Genomic DNA, 10,631 nt, shown 5'->3' on the forward strand with positions numbered 1-10,631 from the left:
TTTCGCACGGAAGATGTTGTTTTACGGACACAGTCTAGTAAAATATAGAAATATCGAGTCCCTTTACGTAAAAGAAGGCCCATTTTTAAGCGGGCGTAATTTTGAGAGTGAGCTTGTCAGATAGGATGAAAGTCTTATGACCAATAATTCACAGCTCATTTATATTTAACTCATAATTTAATTTTTTTGTCAAGTTGGTCTGCATTTCAGGGTTCAATGACTTTCGTAAAATCATACTTCCGAATGGTAGACATTTATATAAATTTGAGTATTAAGATACAACTTATCTAAAACTCATTTTTACAACTTTCAAATTTTATTTTCCACTTATGCATTACCCGCTTATTTCATTATATGTTTCTTATTTTTTCTTACTGTTTACTAATTATCCAGTTGCAAATCTTACAGATTGTATCAATCCGCCATTTTCAAAATTGTGTATACTTTTTTTCAAATTGTAAATGCTCTTAGCTATTTAAACCTTATATATCCCATCATAATATACTATGACTATTAAAATATATCTACAAGTTATTTCAACAAAAGTCTATAAATGTTATAGATTACATTCATAAATCTGTGTTTCATCATTGATTAAAAACTTCAAACAAAAACTAAACAGTTCAGAACAATTATCATATATAATAGAAAGGAAAATCCAACAGCATTGGCTCTGTTAACGTAAGAAGAAACTCTATCAAAGATTGGATGTTTATCCAAACGAAGTCGTTGAAACTGTTCCTCGCGAAAATTCTCAAAGGTAACGATCATATTAGTTGATAAAACTTTTTTCAAAGGCTCCAGTATTGTTAAGTTAAAAATATTTTGAGAATGATGAGATAGAGTTCCATGGAGTAATTTTCCATATTGAAGTGTGAGCGTTTCGTTGATAACTGAAACAGATGCATCCCCATAAAGAGAATTGCTATAGTTTCCAATGAATCTGTTAGTTTCTGAAATGTTAGTTTGAGTCTCATTTCCCGTTGTCGAATTTTTCTCTGGAATATGATTCCATGGTGACGGGTAGCTACATGCTGTTGTATCATTTAACCAAGGTTCAAGCTCTAGTAATGTATCGAAGATATAATACATGGTTGGAAGCATGATATTGCGGAAACCTGATTTCCCTAAGCCATTTGAGTTTAGGAATACACTGATATTTTTGCTTGGAATAAACCCGAGAACTGAAGTAAATCCGTATAATCCTCCAGTGTGGAAATACATGGCCAAATCTGTAAAATATATGTATTAATTATTATATAGCGTTTAAAAAATGCAACTTTAAACCCCGAAGAGTGACAAGGGACATATTATATGACTTTCAATCGAATAAAAGTTTCTGATAAATAATGACCAAGGGAGACGAGAAAGCAATCCAACGACAAAAATAACTAAAAGATAACTAGAGGAAAATATGCTAAATAAGTAACAGATGATGGATTTATGTTTAACGTCCAGTGGCAAATAGTACATGATTGTCAGGACCAGAACATGTTAATGTAATACGAATATCTATATCTGTTTTGTACTGAACCGACTTTCTGAGCCAGATGTTTAACTTACTTGTTCATAAGGTAACTGTCAACAGGAAAACATGTCACCCTACCCACACACATTATTCTGACTCTGTATAAACCAGCCTGCTTTTAATCGTAAATGCTGAGTAGTCATGTGAGAAGCAGCAAATGCCAATTTTTAAGTCTTTGGTTTCACCCAGCAGGTGGCCGAACTCCCGATCTCACGGTGAACACGCCATCACGAAACCACCAAGATGGTTATCAATTTAAAACAGGTGTCTTTATAATTCATCAATCATGTAAAATAGTTATAATTTGGTCACATCTTCAGAAACGAGATATAATGTTCCTAAAACTGTTAAAAAAAATTAAGCTGTAATATTGAAAACATAAGTAAACATAAAAGACTTTTCGGAAATGTATCTAGTAAGAGAAATCGGTTCAACCTCTTTTAATGGACTTACATCTACTGTTTCGCGAGTTTGTTTCTTCTGTTTATTTTGGTATTTATCGACATATATGATTTTTGTTCAGTGAACTTTCTTAAATTAAATGAATTAAATTCAATGCAATTATCTTTTCCTCACCTCTGTATTTTGTTAAAAACCAGGCCATCCCATAACCGTAAGTATCGAATGATATAGGGAACTGGGGGTATTCCAAGCTGTATCTAGAGGCTATTGACTTCGGAAGTATACTTTTTTGCTTAAACAGGCCATTAAAAACATCGTCGTGGATGCCCAAGTGATCCATATATTCACAAGAAGTCAGATATTTCAGAAGGTTTGACATATCATCTGCGGTACTACAAACACTACCAGCAGGACCAAACAGGTCAATTCTGAAATATTAGAAGGTTTGACACATTTTCCTGCGGCACTAAATACAATTCCATCATGAGCAAAAATGTTGACGTCAATTTAGAAATGTTAGAAGGTTTGACATGTCATAATTATGCGTTACTACAAACACTTCCATCAGAACAAAACAGATCATATCAAAATGATAGATTTAGATAAGACTTTCAAAAATTAATTACGAGCATGTATAAGTACCATTTCACAAATGGTTAAAGTTGATGATGAATCAAATTCGGTAAGAGTCAAAATGGTTTTTTTTAAATGCATTACTTAGAGAAGTATTTCTGCGATCAATTGTCTTTTGTGTTAGTTTTTTTTTTAACTTTGTGTCAATTTGACGAGTGAAGCTTTTTTCAATTGATTTACAGTGTTTTTTATTATGTGCTGTTACACCACTGTGCCAGGTTATTGGGTGTCGAGCGCTCACAAACCCAAAGACTGGGATATTTTACGATTTTCCTATTTTGATATAAATTCTTTGTTCGTTTATTTGATCAAGTGGAAACCGTGTTCAATGTCTGTCGCCTCTGTACATACTCAGTATCACTTCCAAATGTACAAATACACGAAGAGGAATAGGTCTGTCATACATTCACGCTCATATAATTCACATTTTTAGATATAATCAGTATATTTAGTTATTATCAATATTTCTATATATTCAAATACATTGAAAGATCAATGTTGTGTCAATCTCGATTTTGTTTTCTTTTGACATATTGACATTAGAACTGAGGGGCAGATATAAGAAATTACCAAGAGAAACAAACCCTTTATCAAAGAACATCTGAGAAATATGTATTTACAAAGTATTAAATTAATTAAGTCTTTATCCAGAGACACAATTTACGGAAATCCTAAACCCATAAAATAATAATCATGTAAAATTACTTTATTCCTTTTTAAAAGTCACCAGGTCTAGACCTGAGGACAGAAGTAATTTAAGTTTCATATGCACGGACTATTAGTGTTATTTTTGTCGACTGTATACATGTTTTCTGTATATGTTACATAGTATTTATGGTTATCTGTATTTGTCATTGGTCTTTATTGTATGGTCTGTCTTATACTAGTTTGAATTGATAATTCCAAACTTCATGTTTTGATCAATATGGAAAAGGTGTATTCTAAATCGGTGATAACATTGAACAAAGTATTAGCTGCATTCAAACTTCATGCAACTCGGTCAACAATTGTGCCATGACATATTTTTGTTCACGGTTAATCATTAACTACATGTCACCATCTTATAATTAATATACAGACGACTTTAGAAAATATTACCCACACGGTATAAATACTTTTATCTGATTCTTCCATTCCTATTTCTTCGTCGAACAAGTATGGAGTCGCCAACTCAGAAAAAGTTTGGTCTGTCAGAAAGACTGTTGATGTCATATTCAGAGGTTCAAATATCTTTTCTCTCATCAAAGTTTCCCAGGGTTTTTTACCAATCTTTTCTGCCAGATATGCCACCATGACAAAACCAATATTGCTGTAGGAAAATACGTCTCTGAATTCTTCTATCGATTCCAATTCTTTTAAGTTACTGGAAAAATACATGTAATGAGAATAAAACTAAAACGTGTAAATGTAGTGTTTGGGTCAGATGCTCATTTTTGGATTAAATTTCATCTAGAATGCTCAGATTTAACAGTAAGGAATGCAAACGACCTATAGACATAGTAGGTGCTAAACATCCGAAATGTGCCTTTAATTAATACTAGTATGCAAACGACCTATAGACATAGTAGGTGCTAAACATCCGAAAGGTGCCTATAATTAATACTAGTAATCAAAACTATCCAATTTATCAGCTCAAAATTTATGAATTATATATAATCAATTATGAACAATACTGAAACATTGACAACACAGTGGGCGGGTGATACTCTCTTCTCTAGATAGCGTTATCAAAAGGTATAATAAATTAATCAAATAAAATCCTTTGGATGTCCACAGGACATTGAATAAATACACCAGATATCATCGTTAATATTGTCACACGTGTTTTTAGGGCCTCAATCTTCTTGCAAAACTGAAATACATCCATTTTGATACCTTGTCAAACGTAATTATAGATATCAGTTATTCAAAAAGATATCTTGACACCAGATGTCTTTTACAAAGATATTTATATGAGTCATATCTGATTTTGTCCCCAAAAATTGCTGTTCCAGTCAATGCTGAAAAGGAATTACCATATTCATATATTACATATATATCATTTACAGCATTGGTCAATATGTGAATGTTCATGTAGAACTGAACAAAGTTACACTTGTCAAACGTAATTATAGATATGAGTTATTCAAAAAGATATCTTGACACCAGATATCTTTTACAAAGATGTTTATATGAGTCATATCTGATTTTGTCCCCAAAAATTGCTGTTTTTGTTTTGTTTTGTTTTGTTTTGGTTAAAGAAAATCAAACACACAAACCACATACTTGATTAAATCTCCACGTGACCGATGTCCCCCTTCTCCCGTTTGAAGCAACACATCAGCTGATTCCAGGCCGGTTCGATGAGACAAAAAGTCCTCCAAAGACACTAACGATGCTCTACAGCTATCGTTTAATATAAAGTTGGAGCCCAAAATATCTTGTACTTTTGTATTCCAGTCAATGCTGAAAAGGAATTACCATATTCATGTGTTAACACCGCAGAGATTCTTTAAATATATTACATATATATCATTTACAACGGAGTTATTATTTTAAGGTATATATAGTCATTTATTGTTACAGCATTGGTCAATATGTGAATGTTCATGTAGAACTGAAGAAAGTTACACTGGTCTGTATTGTGACTGTCCATTTTCAAAGCGTTTTAATATTCAAAGTTGTTAGATTGATTGATTGTTGGTTGCTTATCAAAGTTGATAGATCCTCGTAAGTTAATGTCGTTAGAAATATTTTCAAGGTTTTGCCCTTTAAACAATTTGTGTTGATGGCAGATCTGTGGTAATCTGTGTTAAATTTATACAAAACTTTTCTACGCTCTGAATATTTTAGAGTTCAACGTATGAAATAGGTAATACTATTGAAAACGGAATGTTATTGCTTCCATGGTTTTGTTTTGTTGTTTTTGTTTTTTTCACATTGTTTTTGTTTGTTGTTCTTTTTTGTTGTTTTTTTTTTGGTTTTTTATTTTTGGGGGAGGGGGGAGGGGTAAGGGGGTTGTTTTTTGTATTTTCTAATTTCCCAATCATTTGACGCAAAATTGTACTTGAACTAATTTTACTTTGCAAATTAATTCTAATTCGTTGTAATTGAGATATCTTTTTAATAAACTGTCTCGGTTATATTTATGACAAAATTAAAATTAAGTTCGTACAGAATCCAAAGAAAATAATAATCAAAATGTGAATAAAGACAAAAATTAGAATTGCAGTCCAGAAAGTCTCGGAATATGTAAAGCTTTTCCTTAACCGATAAGTTCGATAGATATACTAATACATGTATGTCTTGTCAATTACACTTAACGTGGTTAAATTAATGGAGTGTTTTGGTAAAAAACCTTGAATCTTTTTTGTCTTTCGCTTCTGAAATGAGTACTGCCCACATCATCGACGTTAATGTTTTTGTAACGGAACCAATATTCATTTTTGTAGTACTGGTAACAGGAGTTAGAGTATCAATGTTTGAATAACCAAATCCATCAGTAAAGATTTCTCCATTCCTCACCATTGCAACTGATAAACCTGTTTTAATGTAATGGAGCAAATAAAATATAATCATTTATGCCATGATAGTAAAATTAACGCTATTCAAGTATTAAATCTCTACGAATTGAACAGGAATTAATGATAGCAACCACACACCTCCACCGGGCCTTCCCAGCATGCGCAGCACATATTTTATCTGTTATAGACAATAACGAAAAATATCATTTCAAGTGCAGAGATTATTTAGGTTTCTAAGACGTTGTTCGTATAAAACTTTGATATAATTTTCATAAAAATCTGACATGAGATGTTGGGACACGGTGCTAACAATGTTATTGCTAATTGAATTTACATCTTTGATCTCAATTTCATAAAAATCTCACAAGAAATGCAGACATATGAGAGTTTTACGAACCGATATTCAGGCTGACGGGACGGACGCCCGGTATTTTGTAGGTGCACACACAAAATAACGGAAAAGGAGTTGATATTTGAAAAAAAACAAGTCAAAAGGAATTGTGGGTGTTTGTTCGGAAACGCGAATCTAAACAAAAACACAAAGTAGATTCGGTACGGTAATTATTATGCACAATTTTTAAACATGTTGTTTATTTGATTGTTTACTGTCATAAGCTACCATTATTTTGCACCTAAAATAAGATTTTATAAAAAAATAAAATTATGCACACTGAGTAACATTAGAATGATTGCTATTACATTGTATGCATAATAAGTTATATATAAAATACATGTATCATGAATGATGGTAAAACGGTAAAACAAACACGACTTGGGTAGCTTACCTGTTATATTTTTGCATTCCATCGTTGTTTTGATGTAAGATTTAATTGTGTCTTCTTCATTTGCAGAAAAACCGTCGCCACTTTTAATAAAAGTTACTAAAAACAACGCAAGGATATTATGTGGAGACATTTTACCCGATATTAACTAAGAAGTAGAAAATCTTAAAGACGACGGGTATCAAGAATGTTTGCATAAAGGTATCTCCTTAGGGCAAAATCATAATCACGTGATCAGATCATGAGACAAAATTGAAATGAATACGTTATCAAATACCTTGTGTTTAGACAATGCGCAGTTTGTGTGTCTGTATAATGCAACATTTTACGAAAAAAATTTGAACAGGAGCAGGTATGATAAGACACCTTGCATTCCCTTAATACTGTCAAAATGCTTCAAAACCCTTCAAAACTATCTGTCAGTTTATTGATAATTAAATGAATATGATGATATAAGGTGTACATTATAGTGCAAAAATGTCAGTTGACACTATGATTTCATAAAAAAAAACACATAGAAATAGAAGTATTTGACCTGAAATCGCCATTATGTAAACATAGTTTTTGGTGACAGTAGATATATACGAGTAAAGGCCTAATTGCCATCAAATTTAGATATTGTACCCACTTATTAGCATCTTTGTAAACGCCATCTTGAAACAAAATATTGTTTTATGAAATGCTTTGGTTCATATCAAAATCTTTTTGTTAAGATATCATGGCAGCTTTGTTTTTATTTATTTTCATAGAATGAAACACTGATGCCCTAAAGAGTATATATCAGAAGACAAATTTAATTAATCTACCGAATTAGAATAATCACCGGGTTTTACTTACATGAGCAACACGACGGGTGCCACATGTGGAGCAGGATCTGCTTATCTTTCCGGAGCAAATGAGATCACCCCAGATTTTGGTGGGGTTCGCTTTGCTCAATAAATATTTTTCTATGTTGATTGTGTTTTGTATACTGTTGTTTATCTTTCGGTCGTTTTTCGTTTTTTGCCATGTCGTGAAAATTGTCAGTTTGTTTTCGGTTTATGAGTTTGAATGTCCCTTCAAATGGTATCTTTTGTCTCTCTTTTAAGATTAAGAATACCGATATTTGACACACTAATTTTATGTAAACATCTGAAGTTGGTTATTTGATAAATTTATGATACTCTTGGTTTTCGAATTCAAGGGGCCAAAAAGTGGCTTATATGTAATCAGATTACGTTATCTTCTGCTTAATGAGATATGTGTACTGTGCAAAAGTGGCATTGCATAAGACCAGTTATATATACTAAATTATTTTAAAATAAGAATAGGATTCCGTAATATTGAATATTCCATGTTGTACAGTCCGACCCTTTATACCTCTTTCTAAGGTAAATTGACATACAGTTTACACAATGACTTGAATGATTTCAAAAGTAAACACAGGGAATTGTCTGTTGTTGAGTGTGTTAACAAGTATAATTTATTGAATATTGTTCCGGTGTATTGTCTGTTCAGGTACAAATATAGAACGGTTGTTGACATGATTTATATAGCGAGTACCGTGCGAAAGTTTTTACATTTCTAATGTTTTCTGCATGAATGACTATAGGAACTAGATGAATCAGAAATATAAATCAAAGCACTGTAAGCGCTATATGCAGTTAACCAAAAACCAAGGCAAACGTAATTATGAAAACAGTGGCAGTGTTGCTTCATTTTTTTTAAAGATTTGAAAGAACAAATATTAAACATTCGTATATTGTACATGTATGTTTATTAAATGAATTGATTATTAAGGCAAATTAATTAATATTTTATCAAGATTTTCAAAAGCAATGCATATATCAATGTATATTTTTAATGATGAGTTTGCAGTGGTACAAGTTCGCAATGATTGCAGTTGTTCTAGTTGGTAGTTAACGTTGGTACCAGTTGACTTTTAGTGGTACAAGTTGACGTAGTACGAGTTTGTAATAGTATGAATGGACTTGCTTCCCTGGCAGGAACACTGAGTTTGGGTTCTACAGTACAAAAGTTATGAGACACAAATCAACCAAAGGTTTACTACTACAGGACTCAAAGGTGAGGTCTGATTGACCTGCCCATAGTAAATGTAAATGACCCTTACCTTCACCAAGTCTATGATGTCACTCCATCCCAAGTTTGGAATAAAATGACAGGTTATTATAAAACAGTTGGTCAAACATTCTTGGGCTTAACACTGCTTGAAAGATTTATATGTTTTCTTTAAAATGAGCCATAAATGAAAATTTTTATAGGCCCAGAAATAATTCAAAAAATAATTAAAGTAAATTTAATTAACCTAGACTTATTTTTGCATCAATTAAATTTTATAATAAACAAGAAATAATTGTAACAGGATGCTGTTACGAAGTCTTCCAAACAGAGCTCCCATACATCGTCATTCCCATGGTCGCCTGACATTGGGAAAAGTCCAGTACAAATTGGTTAGGTCTAGTAAAGTGATATGCATATGTGACGCCTAGGAGATTGACCCTGTATGTCATTCAAATCTTCTTTAAATGACGAACAGGAATAAATATGGTTTAGGGGTGGGTATCTCACCGTTTACAAGTTCTCAAAAGGGGGGGTGATCCTCAGGGGACTCGCCCTTTGTTTCATTTGATTTAGTTTATTGTCCCATACAAGAATATATATGGTTTCGGGGTGGGGATCTCAACCGTTTACAAGTTTTCAAAAAGAAGGGGGTGGGGATGACCCCCGTGGACTCCCCCTATATTTGATTTGATTTGATTTATTGTCCCGGCCCATACCAGAATATATGTGGTGTAAGGGTGGGGATCTCGACCGTTTACAAGTTTTCACAAAGAAAGGGGTGGGGTGTCACCAGGGACTCCCCTATATTTCATTTGATTTGTTATCTTGTCCCATGCATGAATATACGGTTGAGGGGTTGGGATCTCGACAGTTTACAAGTTTTCAAAAAGAAGGGGTTGGGGTGACTCCTGTGGACTCCCCTATATTTCATTTGATTTGTTTTATTGTCCCATACAAGAATATATATGGTGTAGGGTTTGGAATATCGACCGTTTACAAGTTTTCGAAAAGAAGGGGGTGACCACAGGGATCCCCCTATATTTCATTTGATTTGTTTTATTGTCCCAAACAAGTATATATATGGTTTAGGGGTGGGGATCGCAACCGTTTACAAGATAAAAGCACATTTTCAAATTGAAGGGGGTGGGATGACCCCCAGAGACTCACCCTATATTTTATTTGATTTGTTCTATTGTCCTGTTATCATTACTGAAGACTGTGTGTGTCTATCACTTACTGTTTTCATGTAATAGTCATTTGAAAATTGAAAAAAAAAAAAAACCATAGGGTTCTATAGTAAACCCCTCCCTTATTAAGGCCCCTCAAAATACCCCTAAATAGACCCCAATGCACAAACGAAAGATTGATCGCTCCGCTAGACATGTTAGTCTTACATTTTATGAAACCCTAAGTAAATCTGACAAGCGGTTCGAGTTGTCTTTTTAGACGGTCCGAATGGACTCGGTCCGACTTGTCTCAGGGACGAGTTGTCCACATTTCATAAAACATTCCATCAACGTCATTTTGTGTGTTTTTTTAGAATTTCAAATGTGACGTCACTTTGTGCGTTGAGGCTTTGGCTAACTCGGCTGTGTATTTTTATGTGTTGGATTAAGTTGTTTTATGTAATGTATCCGTTTTTATTCTGTAGTTAGTCCCCACGTCGGTTTTATCCTGTATATCTATTATATAGTCATTTTATAAAATTTACTGTTTGCAAAA

At 33.0% G+C, this 10,631-nt stretch overlaps 1 protein-coding gene across 1 annotated transcript; it reads right to left on the minus strand.

Moving 5' to 3' along the window:
• Positions 1-594: 594 nt before the first annotated feature.
• On the minus strand, positions 595-6,176 carry LOC127733465 (uncharacterized). The gene is made up of 4 exons (XM_052242820.1): positions 5,901-6,176; positions 4,829-5,008; positions 3,679-3,926; positions 595-1,232 (listed from the first exon to the last, which is right to left on the minus strand). Exons 1-4 carry the CDS (start codon positions 6,119-6,121, stop codon positions 604-606), a joined length of 1,278 nt encoding a protein of 425 aa, XP_052098780.1. The 5' UTR covers positions 6,122-6,176; the 3' UTR covers positions 595-603.
• Between the last annotated feature and the right edge of the window lie 4,455 nt (positions 6,177-10,631).

The sequence above is a fragment of the Mytilus californianus genome, unplaced genomic scaffold (genome assembly GCF_021869535.1).
Source record: "Mytilus californianus isolate M0D057914Y unplaced genomic scaffold, xbMytCali1.0.p SCAF_3, whole genome shotgun sequence".
Taxonomy (NCBI): domain Eukaryota; kingdom Metazoa; phylum Mollusca; class Bivalvia; order Mytilida; family Mytilidae; genus Mytilus; species Mytilus californianus.

Coding starts and splice junctions, on each gene's coding strand:
- LOC127733465 (XM_052242820.1), bottom strand. CDS start 6,121: ATGATTATATTTTATTTGCTCCATTACATTAAAACAGGTTTATCAGTT. Junction 3,927..4,828: donor TCACGTGGAGATTTAATCAA/GTATGTGGTTTG, acceptor GTATTTTTCCAG/TAACTTAAAAGAATTGGAAT. Junction 1,233..3,678: donor AATGGAAGAATCAGATAAAA/GTATTTATACCG, acceptor TATATTTTACAG/ATTTGGCCATGTATTTCCAC.